General features: G+C 42.0%; 2 protein-coding genes across 12 annotated transcripts in view; one reads left to right on the top strand and one right to left on the bottom strand.

Annotated features, from left to right (window-relative positions):
- The window catches only part of LOC120952469 (transient receptor potential cation channel trpm), a 71,200-nt gene extending 64,432 nt beyond the window's left edge, over positions 1–6,768 (bottom strand). For 3 of the 10 annotated variants that reach the window (XM_049605924.1, XM_049605926.1, XM_040371817.2), the window contains exons 1-2: positions 6,524–6,768; positions 5,064–5,120 (exon numbers count right to left, since the gene is read on the bottom strand). Coding sequence is in view for 3 of the 10 variants with exons in the window: in XM_040371826.2 (XP_040227760.2) it covers positions 4,684–4,692 (9 nt within the window). In the remaining 7 variants the exon portion in view is untranslated. Of the gene's footprint in view, positions 1–4,683; positions 5,121–6,523 lie in introns of all 10 variants that reach the window. The other 7 variants (XM_049605925.1, XM_049605929.1, XM_040371818.2 and 4 more) reach the window with 6 other exon arrangements.
- An 897-nt stretch (positions 6,769–7,665) lies between these two features.
- On the top strand, positions 7,666–15,069 carry LOC120952474 (5-formyltetrahydrofolate cyclo-ligase). 2 transcript variants are annotated; one of them, XM_040371830.2, is made up of 5 exons: positions 7,666–7,772; positions 12,303–12,494; positions 12,616–12,729; positions 14,060–14,204; positions 14,662–15,069. In XM_040371830.2, the coding sequence occupies exons 2-5, from the start codon at positions 12,381–12,383 to the stop codon at positions 14,895–14,897; spliced, it is 609 nt and encodes a 202-aa protein (XP_040227764.2). In that variant the 5' UTR covers positions 7,666–7,772; positions 12,303–12,380; the 3' UTR covers positions 14,898–15,069. The 2 variants fall into 2 exon arrangements, with proteins under 2 accessions (XP_040227764.2, XP_049461919.1); XM_049605962.1 differs by having other exon boundaries at positions 7,704–7,782.
- The last annotated feature ends 3,288 nt before the right edge of the window (positions 15,070–18,357 follow it).

The raw sequence follows: 18,357 nt of genomic DNA, 5'->3' as shown, positions 1-18,357 counted from the left end.
GACGTCGTAAAGTGAAACGGATACTGAGAATGCGGTCGCGGTTGATTGCGTTCTTGCCTGGATTGCGTGCGTGGTGCCTAGAGAAAGGGAGGAGAGAAAAAATATGGCACCCTTTATCGAATACTCCTCGGCGCTCGGTTATTACTACTTTTCTTTAACGAGCAGTAGCAGCAGCAGCATGAGTACCATCTGAAAAAGAAATCATACTTCGGATGAACTTTGACGGAAACCTTACACGCTGGATTGGAAATCGTACGTGCGCTTGGCTGAAATAAGATTTGCCCGCAACACGCTCGGAAAATCAAGTGGGATGTATAGACCGATCAAGAGTAAAAATGCATAACATCTTCAGATAGCTCCAGTCGCATGATCCGCGAGCGATGCCCGGAGTTCCGAAGCCGAAGTTTGAATGCCGTCTGCTCATTTCTGCGAAATCGAAAAGGAAATCGATCAAATCGCCGGAAGCCGGAACTTCCATTCCATCAGCCAGGGCAAACAGGTTCGAGATGGATTCGGCGAACTAGACTTCACTTTGCTAGCAAGACGGCAGATTGATGCAAAACGAGGTCCGTCTTTTTCATGCCGAAGTGGTAAACGGTAATAATCAGTACAAATTGGTAATCAATTTCGTGCATGTCTAATGGTGGCGTATAGGCCCGGAATGTATAATCGTATTACAGAACACGAAACGAGTCAATTGGTAATTAGAGTCATTCATATTAATTATGTTTTGAACACTGTTTGAATCGCTCGATTATGACGAAGCTTATAAAGAACCCTTTATCAACCATAATATAAGGTGTCAAGAAGAATCAAACCAATCATGCGATCAATCAGTGACACAGCTTTTTTCCAAAATGAAATCTCATCTGTCTAGAAGGACCAAAGGCCCACAATATCCGTTCGCTCGTTTAATAGAACTTCTACTTATTCCTGTCCTCTTGCACACTAATTCAAACAATTCGCTCACAAAAAGCAACACATCCGACTATGACAGTTGGGGAAAGCATATCACACAGCAGTTTGTTCTTATGTCTCACGAGCGTCTGCTGTTGTTGCGTCAGGTGCGACTTTTAGGACATTCTAAATGGATAAGCTGCACATGCCACACATGACATCTCACTCATTTCTGGTTAGATATTCTGATTTCCACTGAATAGGATAGGGCAAAAGGTAGGATAAGGGACAGATTTTCCCTCCAGATTGCATCTCCGTGAGTTGAGCGTACGAGCCTGATGACTTGAAAATGCCAACTCATCCAAGAAATTCCCTATCCAACAGATTTCAAATCACACGACACACTAGTCCTACGGTTGGCTTGGCACAATCCATGCTCCACACATCGCTTCCTAAATCTTCTTCTGCGAGAACCTGCTACAATATCCTACTTCGCCGCACGATGTGATCTTTCTTTTATGCAAACTTCTAGAAAAAAAGAAGATACCTGACGTACGAATCAGCATTTCCAAATCAAATCCCTCCAATCACAACCATACGCGTAAGCGCTGGAAACAGAAAAGTAAAATAAAATCCTACCAAGCAGCTTTTTCTCACACAACTCGGGGCACACGGGACGCAGTCCTCGAATCCAGGTGTGCTAAGCGAACTTGTTTCCCGCCATTTCTCCTAGTGACTATGCATGATGTCTGCTACTGTCATTTGCACGTCTGCTGAATGTGCCACATGATGGTTTTTTTTCGTTTTATACAGGGAAAGCTTTTCCACACGCTTCTCGAAGCTTCTCGACGAATACGCACGTTCAAATCAGAAAAAACGACCACCTTTTTCTGCACGGAACACGCAGTGGTGCAGGAAATCGCAACGAATCATTGAATCCTCCTGGTCCGTATTCTCGAGCTCTCTATGTTATGCTTTCTCCTTCGATAATCATCCTTTTCGCCACGTGTGTTAATCTGCCACCAGCTGGGAACGACCCCACTAGTGTGGTGATGGCACTCCAATACACTCACACACACACACACACACACACACCCACACACACACATATATATATATATATATATATATATATATATATATATATATATATATATATATATATATATATATAAATATATATATATATATATATATATATATATATATAAGCGATTCCTTCTAAGTAGAGCTTCGAAAAGGAAGGAACCGGCATAAAAAACCATCTTTCACCTTTCACCGTTGAGAGCGAAGCATAGGAAGAAGTAGAAAAAACACAAGTATATAGGAATTTGTTGGTCACGGTTCAACGGTTGCATTTCGTACGAATGCCTAAGAATGGTTTACCCCTCACTTCACCACGAGCATGACCGGCCGTAAAAATGAAAAATAAGAACTGCCATGATGGGAGAAAATACAGCAAAAAAAACCTGCCCGAAAGCTACGATAAGCGATAGAATCGTGGAAACGAGCTTTGGCCAAAGTTTTTGTCTTTTTTTTTCTCTCAAAAAAGAAAAGTCAAAACGAAAGAACGACAGCAAAAAAGAATCAAAGTTCTCTAGACCTAATACTTTGCTGATGAGATAAAATGGCGTTCCAAGAGCTATGCTCTTTTTGTCTCTTCGATTGTTCACCCTGTACGGTGCTTCGACTTTTCCTCTTTTCTCGAAAGGAGCGATGATGCCACTGGCAAAGGCCAAAAAGAAATCGTCTGCCACAACCCAAAACTGTCTGTGGGCGTAAGTCTATGTCTGTGTGTCTTTATCCATCTTTCTTTCCACCTTCCCTAAGTGCCATTATCGGTTCCAGCCGTAAGAAAATTGCCGGAAAATCGATCACCAGTTTCCAGATCGCTACCCATCACCGCTATCGGACCACCGGAGTGGGTGTTTGATTACCGGCGCACCGTTTCATTTGGGGTAGCGTTTTTTAATCAAATTAATTACGATCATCTCTTTCGGCTAATTTCTCTTTGCATTAATCAATATTTTCACGGTGGAAAAATTACTAAAACAATCGCTTTAGAACAACAATGTACATGCTGGATTATTTTAGAGTGCTCACATCGATTCAATTGTCTAATACTGGTACCGGCTTATTATACCGTCTGAGGAAGGGAGAGCAAATCCTTCACATATTTCATAATAAATGGTACCACCGACCGATGGATTGTAGCTTTTGAATGGCAGAATTACGGACGACAAACCGTTTTATATGCTAATAAGTACTCACGTTTCGCATTTGCATCCGGGCACGGACACCGGTAGACGATTCGCCGCGTCACAACAATAGCCACCGTAGAGGTATTATTTCATCTACCATTTCATAAGTTCGTTTCGGGGCTTCCTGACAATCCCCTTTAACCAGAGCGTTTATTTCTTTGTTTTTCTTGCGGTGAAAATTGTAATTAGAATGCATCATCATGCTTTCTAGCAGCTTTTCTTCCTCATCGCTCTTGCTCTCCGGCCTTTTTTCCATGACGGCCGTAGGATATTTATTATTTCTGTCCCCGGCAAACGTACAGCAGACGCCCAAAAAAGCCCATGGGACTGGATTAGTTATTCCACAGGGGACAAGAATTAATAATTGTCGGCGCTAATTTTACGCCACACTGCCTCCATTTAATGCAAGTCAGCATATTAATGTGCGCTCAGTTTGGGAGTCAAAAGATGCTTAAAGCTTGTAGGAAAGTATTTTTAAAAAATCATCAAAAGCTTATCTATCACATATTTCATTTCATTCAAATACAAAGACTTATCTAAATGGGTGAGTTGTTAACAAAACATAGATGAGGGCATTATTATTTTGAAATAATAGTCTTCGTATCGCACATAAGCCTCTCGAGGCATCAAATGGCTCTCTCTAAAGGCTTTTCGTGTGCTCTATGTGATACGCGTGTATGTTGTACAATGAATTGTTTAGGGATTTGTGGGTTCGTTCATAGTCTCGTGTACTGCTGTAAACTGGCTCACACTCAGCGATTGATGCGATTTTAAGTGCACACATTCAGTCTATTCGGCTCTTCATTACCGTGACACACAATGAACAACACACAACTCACCCACCCGGGTGTAAAGTTTAATGAGTACGTTACAATCAAATTATGGTGTATTACCATATACTGATTGGGGCGGGAATACATGGTGTTCTGTTGTAGTGTGCACTCTATCGACACTAATCCTATTATAAACTATTAGTGCGTTTTTGTGATGATTTCCTATTCGTATGTAAAAGGTTGTTTCATTTCACCAAAGTATTATTTCATATATTTTTGTCAAAACCTAAGGAATCGATTATTGTGCAAGCTGTAAAAAATAACCATAAACATGGAAAGCATCGACAAACAAAAAAACAACTGCACAGAAAATCAAACATAAGCATGCAGACATCGCTACAAATCATAGTACCGCTGGCCATCGTTTGGTGAAAGCGAACATAAATCATTGCCTCATCGACACTGACTCAAAGCACGAGTACGAACGTTACAGAATTGTTTCCGAAAACACAAACAACCCCCTCGTGCAGAGCTATCTTTTTTATGCAATTCTGTTCATGTTGCACTTTCACGTCAAACTACGCAGCCTTATGAAGGAAGCAGAGTTGAAATTCACACGAAAAACGAAAACACACACCACACAACAAGAACAACACAACGGCAATGGCTATAAAATACAGCTTCAAACATCTACAGTTCTTTCGACGCAAAACAAGTTTTGTTGTGTTTGCTACTGTCCTTAAGCTACTCACATGTTTCATGTTTCGATTCCTGTGCCTGCGCTGCCGGTTCTAGTGCTGCTGGTGGGTTGTTTGTTTCATCGCAATCCTTTCGTGCACGCAGACTTCTGCTGAACGCTGCGACTGGTGTATGTTTTCCGTGGCTTCTCAGTATTATACTATCCGAGTGGGTTGTTAATTTTCCACATTTCACAAACACATCACTTTTTCTTCAATTCAAACACCCTTTTTTTGCTTTTGTACTTCCATTCACTTGCTCTGAAGCCATATTTTGTAATTCGAAAAAGGCATTTGTTTTCTTTTCACCTTCACGATCGGCACTCTGTGTTGCAAGCACCAGTATAGCTCACTGCAATACTAATATTTTAAATAGTGGGACAATTAGCACTTACATTCTTGACACAACGGCAGAGTAATCTTTGATTTTTTTTATTCACTGAACAGCATTGCTACGAAATTTAAAAAATAGATAGTGATCACTTTGTAATTTGCAATAACATTCATTACTTGAATAAATAGCACAGAATCCTACCAAAACAGTCAAATAACAGTGAGATCCTAAACTAACTCCTAGCTTGGAAAAAAAATAATCTTTTTTTGCACTAGAAGCATGTTATATAGCGTACATCATACAATAGTTTATATACGGTTAAATACGGAAAACTTGTAAAACGTTTCAGAACTACATAACTAATCACATGAAGAATTTAGCTTAAATTTACATTAAAATTCTAGCAATATTTTACTTTAATATTTTCCACCTCCTTCAATGATCTTTAATGCTAAACAATGGCCGATCTTCAATCCTATAGGTTGTCGGACAAAATTAGCCGTAATCCGACAATTTCTGTACTGCGGATTGCAGCGGTGCAGGCGATTTCTAACGCGTTCATTTAATTAATCATAACAAACCGAAGCGGAAATGTATTACAAAAACACTTAATTCAATTCGCATGACATGGAATTGATACATTGATCTCCTGCCTTTTCACATTGCACTACAAAAAAATAATACCACTTAGCTTCAACAATTGGAAATAAAAACTTTTGCGCTTTATCGTTAGCGGCGAACTAATCGCGACCAAAAAAAAAACAACCAAACGCTTGTTCCATAGCCAAACACAATAAATACGATTGTTTCACACTACATTGCCAGAGGGAGGCTTTCACTCTTCACGCGGTGCGGGAATTGATGAAGAAAGCGTTTTATTACTACGCTGCAATCGGTTTCACAACAATCACTTGTGTCGCTTACGCTGCCAATCTTAAATGTGCACACCGATACTGAGAGGTATAATATTTCTAAACAATTCGCAGACACACACACACATTGCTGCATTTCAATGCAATTCTCTCATGCACATTCACACTTTTAGGTCTAACACGTGCCTTTCATTTGACAGCATCTAAACATTCCGCTCCACTGCATATCCCCACCAACGTACACAAACTTGCTTAGCCGGGCCAGCAGCAACGCCAGCCTTGCAAATAGGCTCTCACAAACACACATACACACTTTCAGACGCTCGATGCTCTTCACAAACACACATCGAAGGGCAAAATATACGCTTGCCTCTCGGATCCCCAGATTCACAATGTCATGTCTTCGGATCTTGTGGCTGGGACCGATGCGTCGGGCCTTTTGCTCACTTCACGTGTCGTGAAATCGTACGAAACACATCGTGCTAACAGTGAACACTACACAAATCGTGGCTAGCAGTTATACAGAAGAGTTCGACAGGTTCTACGGTACGGGACCCTTATTGTTCAAACTGTTTTAAACTTCCGGGTTGTGTGTTAAAAGTGACACCACTTGGTGAAAGAATTACAGTAACAGAAGCACAACACTGACACAAACCACTGTACCGAAGCGGTAAGTTCCACTGGTCACACAGCACAAAGGACATCCGCGAGAGCAGGCCTCCGGATTAGCGTCTGTGCCTGACGAAGGGGAAAATACACCTGACACACGAAGAGCCAACGAATCGAACACCAACTAAAACTGGTCTGGCCACGGTTTTCACCCTGAAATCGTACCCATGCGGCAAGTTCATTTTCAAGCATCACGAATGAGTCACCGTAACCTGCTGTAGGCTAGTGCGCATGACGATACGATGTATACGATGAACTCGCCAAAATCTCTACATATTCCACAAAAATGATAACACCGGCACAAAATTTAAACTTTCTGCATTTAAGCTAACTGTCAACTGATTGCAGTACAATGCCTACTTTGATTAATTGAAATCGTGTGCTAAATGTAGAATATACAGTCAAGCTTCACTAAACGACATTTAAAACATAGCTTCCGACGCGTTCTAACTGGCTGTACCACGAACCACCACGTGAAACAAAATTTTCACAGGAAACTATTACAACCAAAATATAATTATCATTATTTGGAACTGGGTTTTGGTCTGCTTGATAACATTAAATAAAAACAATTGCAATATTCCGTGCTTTGCAATAACATAAGCAAATGTAAGCCAATATGTAAAGAAGTGAATCTAAATTTATACAAAGAATTACCTTAATAATGAACAAGTAAACCCCTTATAAAGAGTCTCATCCTTATTGCGCTCAAAAAACACAGCGCATTTCGTTTTGTTGTTAGCGAATTAGAGATAGATATTCATTATTCGTGCGTGAGCTCCGCATAGTTCATCGAGCTGTTCGCTTTGTTCGTATCCATCACTTTCTCCGAGCCCAAAATTCAGGTCACTCTTCGGTAGGTTCATCGAAGCCCTAGATATGTAGCAGGTTGTTCCAAAAGTTTGTTGTTGATTCGTTGATTGGCTGTGCGCGTTGAAATATTGACGTTTTGCTTATTGATTATTTATGCTTTAATTAAAAGCGGTACAGTTTTGGCAAATATATGGCAATAAGAAAAAAACATAAGGTAAAAAAATACACGAAAAAGTTGCAGAATAAAGTGTGTTACGGAATGCAAACCCTGCACACTTCTCTCGAATGCCTCATATACTGTCACACTTTGTGTACCGGCGTTGTCTAGCCAGTATCAATCGTCAGTAGTAGCAGTATTTGTAACACTCGGCCCAAGTGTAGACAGTGCGAACAGTTCTAAAACCTTTACCTGTAACGTAAGTATCGGTGCGTTATACTCGTTTCAAAACGTTACCTACACAATTGTGATATTTATTTACAACGCTTTCTGCAAAGCATAAAACTGCACTGACTAGCCTAAATCATCTTTAGAACAATAAAAAAAATGTTGTACAGCTGTATAGGTTCTATCACTCAAACACAGCCAATCTTCCATCCTCACCGACACATTCCTTATCTACTACAGATGCTATTCTGTTTGCTCGGAACCGCAGAGCAGCTGTAACAGTAAAACGAGAATTCAAGGGTACATTCTCTTGTGCCTTCCGGCTTTGTTTTTGAGGTTGTGTCGTACCAACATTGTGTTTGATTGAATCAATCGCTTCGTTTCGTTCAAAGCCTTGAAACTGATCAAATTTAATTGTTGACAAAATAAGAGTCGGCAATGAAACAGTACTACCACAAGCATTGAAAGCTAATATGATCACTTAAAGATGCGGGCGCGTTCCTACAACACTGTACTGTGCCGATGGATATCACGAAACATCAATCAATACTTATTGGAATAACGTTTTAAATTTAACGCACAACACTCGCCGAACACTGCTGTATAGTCTAACGCGCTGAATAGTGATAATTTTCAAAAGCCATAGCAAACCATACACCATATCCAATGAATCATCTTGTCTTGTTTATTCTCGAAACAACGCACATTTTGCCGTTAGCACTGCGTAAGTGGCTGAACGTTTGCTTTGTTTACCGTTGCCAATTAGCAACGAGACAGCAACGGTCAACATTGAGCAACGCAAGGGTGTAGAATCGTGATAAGAAATGCTGTGCTAAGTGTTTAAAACGTTAAGATTGCTTTAAATGCAACATGTTTTACAGTTTAATACAGACGCTAAACTTGCGCAATTTGTTTACAATTTTACAAACAATAAAATCATAACATTCTGGTGCAGCAAGTGTTAGTGGGATTATAAAGTTAATACATATGTACAAAAGGTTACCACAATACATACAAATTGTGTATGTGTATGTGTATACGCGTGGTTATAGCATAAGCCTGCACGTTTAAAGCGCCTAAATGTAGGCAACACATTACGTTCGTTTTCTTTCGTAATTAATTCGTATTGAATTATTGAAACATTGTGGAAGTGCATTGTTATAGCCACATCATGGAGCTAACGAATCATAATTGTGCAAAAAATATCATGTTTTTTTTTTTTTTTTATTCAGAAAGAACGGCTTTGAAAAAATATTATGTTAAAAATATTTGATTTCTATCACCATGATTCTTCAACATAAAAGTCAAAATTTGTTTGATTTGAAAATTTGAGATACTTTTTCTGTCGGTAATTATTTCACAACTCAGACACATTATAACATAATACCCCATCACAATGAGGCACAGCAACGCACTCAGCCAGCCGAGTAGATACAGAAGTTAATTGAAAATGGAAAAGCACTTCTTAAGCACCCCCGCGAACAGCTTCGAGCACACTCATGAACGTTCCATTGAGAGAGAGATTTAAAAAAAACATGACGATACTCAAGAGCCGGGCCTCGCGATAAGGGCAACTTTGGCGCGCGACTTCACGCAAGTAACGATCGGTTAATGGTTAATAGAAACTTTACCTCCTACGCCTCACACTGTGCGCGTTTGATTTTGATGCTTTTTTTTTTCCTCCCCCTACAAGTGTTTGTATGTATGTACGCCGATCTTTTTGTTTTGTTTTGGCCGTTTTCCAAAGAAAACGTGAAGATATTGCGCAAAAAGTTCGCAGCTCCAGCTTGCCACATTATTAGCAGCGGCTGCCCATTGACGTCAATTGCCGCCGGGTGTTTTCGGGAAACGCCGGCGTCTCCTTCCGTTCACCATCAAATGTCCGAAAATGACAAACAATAGACCGCCACAAGGAAGCAAACCTTTTATCAATAAGAACGAACCAAAAGGGATGTCACCTTTTTTTCAACGTACGTACGCAAGCGATCGAAACGTTGAATGGCACGCCGTGCTTCATACATTGGCGCTTGGTTTGTCGGAACTTGTGTCGGAATTTTTCTCCCCGGTTTCGTTGCCCTCCAGTGAACGTTAAACCCTAAAAACCCATCCCACCATCCATCTGGTAACGGACGCGACAGAAATTAAATAAAACAATATTATCATCCACAGCAAAAATGTCAGCTTTCGGTGCAGTTTCACCTTTCGCTATTCGCCGCCGCACGGTGTTTATTACTCATTCATTATTAAATACCTTGCCGTGCCAGACCGTCTTGCACGTACTCGTACGCAGCACGTGAAGGTGGGAACAGTTGGAACGTACATTTTCTCACGTTTCATTTGCCGGGTTAGCAAGAATGTTCCACCAGGGGAAGAAAGATACTGTAGCGAACGTCTGCGAACCGGCACACATTCTTCGTACCGGATGGTCGGGATGGACGAGGTTGCAGTGCGATCGATCGAACTCAATCACCAATTCTAAAGGTCGAAGGATCAAACTATCAATTCGTCATAGTTTGTTAGGGCTTAACTTTGTGATTCTGACACTACGTGTTAGCTTTCCGTTTGCTGCTTCGTGGTATAAAATGTGATAAAAATAGACATAAGCTTCCGGTGTCTCGCCATTCTTGGTCGGTCGCAGGATCGGTGGAAAACGGATGGCAGCTTTCACCAGGATCCGGCTACTTCCGGTCACAACAATCACTTGTCAAGTAAAGATTCTTATCTCCAGCCACTATGTTAGTCAGGAGAAAATTGACTTACTTAGGGATAAGATCTCCAGTAAGGCTAACGTAAATATAGAAGAAACGAAGAAGCGTTTAATGCTTCTTAAATACTTAAATTCTTAAGCATTATTTCTCTGTTCTAACTTTGCTTACTACCAAAAATAGTCTGACAATTTGAAATGAAATTAAAGTTTCCGAAGATTGTATGTCGTATATCTTTCAGTTAAAAACACATTGAACCAAAATAAAGAATACAAACAACCTTGAAGCATGTGTTGTAAGGAACGAAAATTGCTTCCTCATCACTACACAATGCTATTTCTTTCCATTGAACCTTTCAACACTAATATGCTACTCTGGCTTTATGATCGCATTGTTCCTTATCATGGCGAAACGGTTGAAAATCCTGAGAGTCCGATACCTCCACGGAAGGAATTTCTCTCGCACAAAGAAGCTACTACCTTTTATCATCGCAGGGGTGTCTTTTCCCTTCCTGTCGTCAAACCGTCGCGTCTGCTTTTGCCACAGTTAATAGCCAATATCGGACCATCGTATTTCTATTTATTTGTCCATACCTAACAATCCTGCCTTTCAGAGGCAGGATATTTACTATTACGACCAGAAGGTTACACGTATCATCGGCACATGAGTTTGCCAAGCGTGTGTTTCCAGCTGCGTGCAATCGTTTCTGGAGGTGAAGGTTGATGTTTGGGGCAATTTTATGGAAGGCTCCAAGAGTTTTCTTAGCCAAAGTGTCTGATTTGAGCTAGTTCTGATTTTCTATTTTTCAATAAGCAGGATGAACCAATTGCAAATGCATTCTTTGACAAAAAAAGCACTCTAAACGCTACGTCCGGATGCTGTTGTGACAGCTCCGTCCATCAAACCATGAATAGTTAAATGCGGCTGCACGTCGTGATGATCATTTCGGATGAAATCATTTGCTTCAGGTTGCACCATTCCTCTTATCGTTATTGAATGTAGACCACATACACGCTGCTGCTCGTTCGGAAACGGTACACTCGCTCAGTCAATGGGTACATGGTAGCCTTTTGCTTGCCAAAGAAAACCCGCCTGCAAAAAGGGAAAAGTCTGCATCTACATACGGGGCAGTACGTGCAGCACTATGCTTGACAGAATCAACATTGTTCTCGGTAGATGATTGGATTTTTTACCATCGATTGGATTTCTGCAAACACGGCAAGATAGTATGAGGACGCCGTAGGATACGCCGTACAAGGACAGGATCCAATACACCCGGGCACAGCGCGCCTCCATCGGAATGGAGGCAAAAAAGAAAATTCTACCCCCGGCTGGTAGAAACTGTGCGGAAAGCAAACAGAGAGCGTTATTGGATCATCATGGGGAAGAAAGTAACAACAACAAAAAATCGAGTAGTACAATGTGTTTGCTGGGCAAAGCTTCGGTTGCGTTACTTTTTTCATTTTTTCACATGTGCATCGGTGCATAATCGAAGCAATTTGGGGTAAAAATGCTGATAGGGACACACCTCAATTCTCAGGCCGTCGATAAAGCATTTCCAGGCTTCGAATGAAACGTTAAACGGGGATGTCAAGTTCGATTTGATTAGACAGTTGATACATTTTCTCAACTCTTTCAACCATAATCTATCATTTTCGTGTGCGATTGCCTCGACTATTATTTAATTTCATGACCTTTAAATCTACAAATGTTGAATTAATTGTGCTACTTTTATATGGCACCACGTGAAGTCAACTCAATATTACTTATAATTTTACCAAGAAATGATGATCTTTTAATGTTACCCCTTAACACCTTAAATCGAATATCTTACACAATTTCTTTTATTTCTACAGATCACCCTCAACTTCGATCCCAAATTTGTATGTTTCAAATCTAATTCCGCACCCTAACCCTCCCAACAAAAACAAAACATGCAGCGCATTCCGAATCCCGCTAAAGTAGCCCTCCGCCAACGTATCAAGCAGCAGCTGCACGCGCTAACGCCCGCCGAACGTCAGCGACAATCGAGCATCATCATCGACAAGGTAGTAATAGCATTTGCCGGGCCCACGTTCGTAAACAGATCAACATTTACAATTGCCTACTATTTTTGTTTTTTTTTTTCTCTGTTTCTATTCGCTTCCACTTTCTTTGTCCCCGGCACAGGTTACGGCACTTCCGTTCTACGAGCAGTGTCAAAGGATTAGCGTCTATCTCAGCACCGACACCGAAGTCAACACCCGGCCCCTGCTGGAGCGCATGTTTCAGCAACGCAAACAGGCACGTGTTACGTTTATACGCAATTCTACTGAAATGTCCTTCCTTCCCAAAACTTTCGACCTTCTATTGAGGAGTTCGTGTGCTTCGTGCCTCTGCATCCGGTTCGCTAAGCCTATCTAAGGAAGGAGACTAGGGAATCGGTTTAGCAGCAGCCACAATCCGCAAGACCCGTGTATACGCATATATGTGTGTTTGTGTGTGGGTCGGTATTGCGATGCGAAAAAAAAGGGACACGAACGGATCCTGTTAGTAGCTATAAGAAGATAACAATAATTTAAAAATTCCCCCGAAAACGGGTACGGCGGCCCGCAGGAAACGTTCGCACACTGAAGCTGAAATTGAACTTTGACCGTCTTTTACCGGGCGGAAACGAAATCATGAGCATAAACTGTGCCGCCTGCTTCTATCCCCTCCCCCCCCCCCCCCCCCCTTTCCCTGCCAGCTCTGCCGCTGGCACGAAAAACGCAACCGAACCGTACAGAATGGTAAAGAAGTGTCGCATTGAATTATGCTTAACCGCTCTGTTCGGGAAATATTTTTCCGCGCTGCACCCAATTCCCACCCCGGGGGGATTCTCTGTGACGGTTCTTTCCCCTGCTCTTTCCCCGGGTAAAGGAAGTATCCAATTGCGATGTTCGCTCCCGCGGCTGGTTCGTTGGCTGGCTGGCTAGCTGGCTTGACGTTAAGCTGGCGGGTGAAAAGAATATCGAGTACGATAATTGCACCAGCCGAACCGTGACATTTCTAATGATATTGGCAAGCCCGGGCTGTTGCTAGCGGTGATTCCGTTTGGCGTTGGACCGGTCGACACCAAGCAACCGAACCAAGCAGCAGTCATGAAAAGGAGCAGTTGATGTTATTCCCACGAAACACGGGCAAATTAATGTTTCTAGGTCAACGTATGTTTTATGTCACGTTGCTGATTTGTACTCGATTCGAACACATCATGCATTTTATACCCGCTTTGAACCAGCAGCGACATTTAAACCATTCAAATTAGCTCACACTCAGAATGGTGTGACGGCCCCAGATCACACTATAAAGCCTGCACGAAACGTACGCATACAACAAGCATTATTAGCATCACACTGTTTAAGCCCCACGAAGCAAACACCACCCACGGGAGTTCTGTACAAAACAAACGAACAAACCCGAAGAAAGGCACCACAACGAACGACAATTTCGATTGCCGGAAATCGATGCGGAATTGCTCCTATTCTTGATGCTTCCCATCCTCATCGCACTCGCCTTATTGCTTTCGCTAAAATCTCTTTCTTTGCTCTTGTTGCTTCCTCCGCACTCGACCCCTTGCTGGAATCCGACCCTACAGGTTTTTGTGCCGACGTACAACAGGACCGCGATGAAAATGGTACGAATCAATGATATGGAGGATTACGAGCGGCTACCGACGACCACGTGGAATATCAAGCAGCCCGCCTTCGACGATGTAACGCGTGAAGATGGTCTCACAACAGGTGGGTCTCGCTCCTTCCGGTCAGGTATCTGGATTTTTTTTGTTGCTGCAAAACAGGTGAAATGTGCTTGGGGTCAGAACATCATAAATTCTGGCGGCGAAGCGAACATCCTGGGCATAAAGTTTGCTGTGCGGGTTCCGCTCCAGATAGATACCATTATAGCTCGAGACATGGCTAGATTTTTTTCCTTCTATTTAAATGGCTCATCTTGGCTTGTACGACCTGTAAAAAAGTGTTTAAACTTTTGGACACAAAAAAGAGAAAAAGAAAATTATTAATGTTCTAAAGCATCTGCGTTGCGCCAATTGAATCGATTTCAATTGCATACTTTCGGGCGCTTACGCCATCGCTCACACTTATTACCGTTTTCAGCTGGAATTGTAGTAAAACTTTTCCTCTCTTTCTCTCTCCCTCTCTCTCTCTTTCTCTCTCTCTCTCCCTTGCTCTCTCCAAACAGGATTCGATCTAATCATTCTGCCCGGTGTAGCGTTTACCCGTGCAGGTGGGCGTCTCGGTCACGGTGGTGGATATTATGATCGATTTTTGCACGAGTACTTTGGCAAACATCCCAACGGCCCGCAGCACACCACCCACCTGGTGGGGGTCGGATTTAGCGAGCAAATTGTGGCGGCCGACGAGTTGCCGTCCGACGAGCACGACGTATCGATTGATTGCATTGTAACAGCGGATTGAATAATGTAGCGAGCGACCGGTATTGTGCCGTTTAATTGCAGCCTGTTGAATACTCAGAATGGGTGGCGGTTAGAATCACAAAGGAGGGTAAAGGGTTTGGTTTTAAAGTGCCCATACCAAACACTTTTGACGTCAAAGGTCTTTTTTTTAATTTTCAAAGAAAATATAAGTATAATTCGAAATTCAAATTATTAATTGCATTCCAATTCCCAAGATTCGACGTATTGGCCTCGAACCAACCAATACTAACCCATTCGACCCACGGCTGTTTCAAATCAATTTATAAAACATTTTCAATTAATAAACTTTTTTCCCTCTCGACTGTTTCCTAATAAACCATCCGCATTCTTTGTCTTGATCTTCAAAAAAAGAAAACGTTCGGCCACCAAACAAGCTTTTAGTGTGTGTGCTTTTTTTCAATACTTTTATTATTTCATCCACTTCCTTTGCATTTCATCGTTCGTTGGTCGCTATTTACAGCCTACTAAGGTAATTATCTATTTACATTTTCGTTCCGAGCAATAGCGTAAGCCTAGCTCGTCCATATTATTCGCTTCACGCATTTCTTAATGTTGTTCGGAGAAATTTTAAACCCGCAATGGTTTTCCTCATTTTTCATCCCTGCTCTAATGAACCATTTCCTTCATACCTTCTAATCTAATCGGCAGTACAACGTAATGACTAAAATCACAAGATAAAAGTTTTCGTGTATCGTACATACTTTATAGCTTTTCCCCCGCCTAATGTTTCCTTGCTCTTTACCCCTTTTGTGTCTTTACTCTTTTCAGCACCAGTTAAAACATAAATGATTTTTATCTCTCCTCGCAAATGATGCTGCATTTTTACTTTATTGGTTTTAAATATTCTTTTTTTTACAATTTTTCAGCACCATTTTTCCGTTTATTTATAATTGCATAACTCAATGTCACCAATGTGCTCCCCTCAGCTTGAGACTGTCCCTGAAAAAATATGTACATTCGCTACATTTTATTGCCTGGAAATCTTTATGTTATCCGTTCCTCTCTTGCTGCTTGTGTGTTTAGCGAAATTTACATCCCATCGCTTAACAACTCTCTAACATTTCCTTCAATCAACAAAGAGCAGCGAACAAAAATTACAACCATTTTCCCAGCAAAAAGCTCAATCCACTCACACCCAGATAAAAACAAACGTGTCCGAATATTGGTGAAAATCGTCCAGTGGCGGCGGTTTGATTTGTTTGCCCTTTTGTTCCTCATTTCCGCGCCGAACAGTGCTAAACATCCTGTTGACACCAAGCCTCACCCCGGCGCTAACCCGACGCTCCCGATTGTTGAAAAGGTTAATTTGCTCCTGTTCTGTCGTCTTTTTGCTCTTGCTCTTTCTCTAATTTCATTGCCCTTCTCGTGTAACTTTTTATCCGGCCCCAGCGTGTTCATTTCTTAGTAGGGAAGCGTTTTTCACCACGCCTTCGCCTCGTCCTTCGCTGATTTTAATTATTTTAAACACACTTTCTGAATCCCTGCTGAAACAAGAGCTTGCCCGTGTTGTTCACCACCTCATGTTCGGTGGTGGTGCGGGAGCTTTACCCGCACTTTCCGAAGACAATCCAAGTTCCCGGGAAAAAAGCCACCACCAATCGATACCCAAAGGGAAAGTAACACACCAACTGAGAACAGAGAGAGGGAGAGTTTTTCAACAGTGACATAAAACTTCCTGCTGTTCCTATTTGCTGTTGGCGCGCGGTTCTCGACAATGCGCCACAAAGAAATTAAAAGAAACTCATCACTAGTGCGAATGGAAAAAGTTGGCCAAACGTAGAGGAAAAGTACACATCCAGCAATGTACCGGCGTACCACGCCAGAACGATGCCATTTTGTATCACTGTGGCGCGTCTTTGGAGAGTAAATTCAATTTCGATCCTTTGTCGGGAGGAGGGAAGGCGAGGGCTGGTATTTGGGGTTTTATTCGGATGGCTGCTGCGGAACGATTTCAAGTACGTGGATGGTTTTACGTGGAATTTATCACCGTCAGAAACATCGGAAGTGGTGGTCGGAATGGCTGCGAAACGGAAACGGATCAATCCTAACTAGTCCTAACGGTGAAAGAAAAAGGGCAAGGAAATGTCTTCGCTGGGTTTACAGGATCACTTGAAGCGTGGAGCACGATAAGATTTGTGCGGTGGCGCCCTTTGCCCAGGACTTCGCTTCCGTACACTGTCGAAGTCGAAGTTTCGCTTGCAATAGGGAAGCAAATTAAATTCCTCGGGGAAATTATCATACAGCCAAGCGGGACAGGGCGGGAAGCCGATTGGATGCAGTCTCGTCAAGCTGCAAGACAATAACGAAAAGAAAACTTGTTGTGCTTGTGCACAAATGAAATCAACCACAAACAAGCAAACCCGGAACTAATGGTGAGTTCTGAGGGATAGGGAAGTTTATCTTCAGACGCTTTTCGTCGCAAGCTTTTATACCATGGTCGGTTGAATTGCAAATCGCAATCCCGTCTTCCCGTCTAGACGGTACGACAGGGAAGGGACTCCTGTCCTTATGATGAACCCGATCATCTCCGATGAAGTTTTGCCGTCGTTTGCTTTATCAACAACCGCACTATCCCCGTTCGCTTGCATTCCGTCGCTCGATTAACCTACTAACAGATGCATCTCACAGGGCAGATAGCAATCACAACGAGCAAACGAACAAAATGGGACAAAAAAAACACACACAAAACTTTATAATTGTCTCAAGAGCTTGACGATGGTTTCCATTGTAAAAGCAATCATCCGAGTGCGGGTAGAGCAATGCACTGGTATCGTAATAGGATAGGTATCCAGGTATCACGAACATCAAAAGTAGTTTGTTTTACGAGAAATTGGCAACGTTAGTTCTCTTGAGTCCCTTTTAATGTTGTTAGTTGTAAGCGTAGCAACGTAAAGCATTTGAAAATCAACCAAAATCGTCAACCAAAACCGGTCCAATTTAATTGACATTTGCTCGATCGATCACGAACGAAGATCCAAGGCGCCTAAATGTCTGCAATATGATGTTTTAATTGCAGCACATCAGTTAGTCTCGTGCTCATAAACCTCCTTTTACCAGCACTCTTTTGGGTTTGTTGTTCTTTTTCCACAAATGTGATAAAAATTGCGAAAAAAAAATACAGTTCAACATGGTATAAACATAATGCCCAAGAACACACAGTACACAGAATTACCCAGCGTGTTTAAAACTCCATCTGTTTTCGGCTCGATCACGTGGAACAATTCCGTTAGCGCAGCCTACCGGAGGTAAAAGCGAAATCTAATCGAACGCGAACACGCACAACACGTAAAGAGAATAGAATAGACTTGGTAAAAAAACGCACTCCTCTCCATCCCCCACAGTGACACACTACGGACGTAATCTGCCAAAAGGCACACGCAGGGATGTAATTTCCTGCGTGCGTTCATGAAACGCACTGGCTGGAATGAAACGCAAGAAAC

This window comes from Anopheles coluzzii, chromosome 2 (genome assembly GCF_943734685.1).
Source record: "Anopheles coluzzii chromosome 2, AcolN3, whole genome shotgun sequence".
Classification (NCBI taxonomy): Eukaryota; Metazoa; Arthropoda; class Insecta; order Diptera; family Culicidae; genus Anopheles; species Anopheles coluzzii.
Note: the sequence above shows the minus strand (reverse complement) of the source record. Positions and strands in the feature narration are given on the sequence as shown.

Excerpts from the sequence above, each read along its gene's own strand:
- LOC120952474 (XM_040371830.2), top strand. The coding sequence starts at position 12,381 with ATGCAGCGCATTCCGAATCCCGCTAAAGTAGCCCTCCGCCAACGTATC. Across the intron at positions 12,495-12,615 it reads CGAGCATCATCATCGACAAG|GTTACGGCACTTCCGTTCTA; the intron begins GTAGTAATAGCA and ends TCCCCGGCACAG. Across the intron at positions 12,730-14,059 it reads TGTTTCAGCAACGCAAACAG|GTTTTTGTGCCGACGTACAA; the intron begins GCACGTGTTACG and ends CCGACCCTACAG.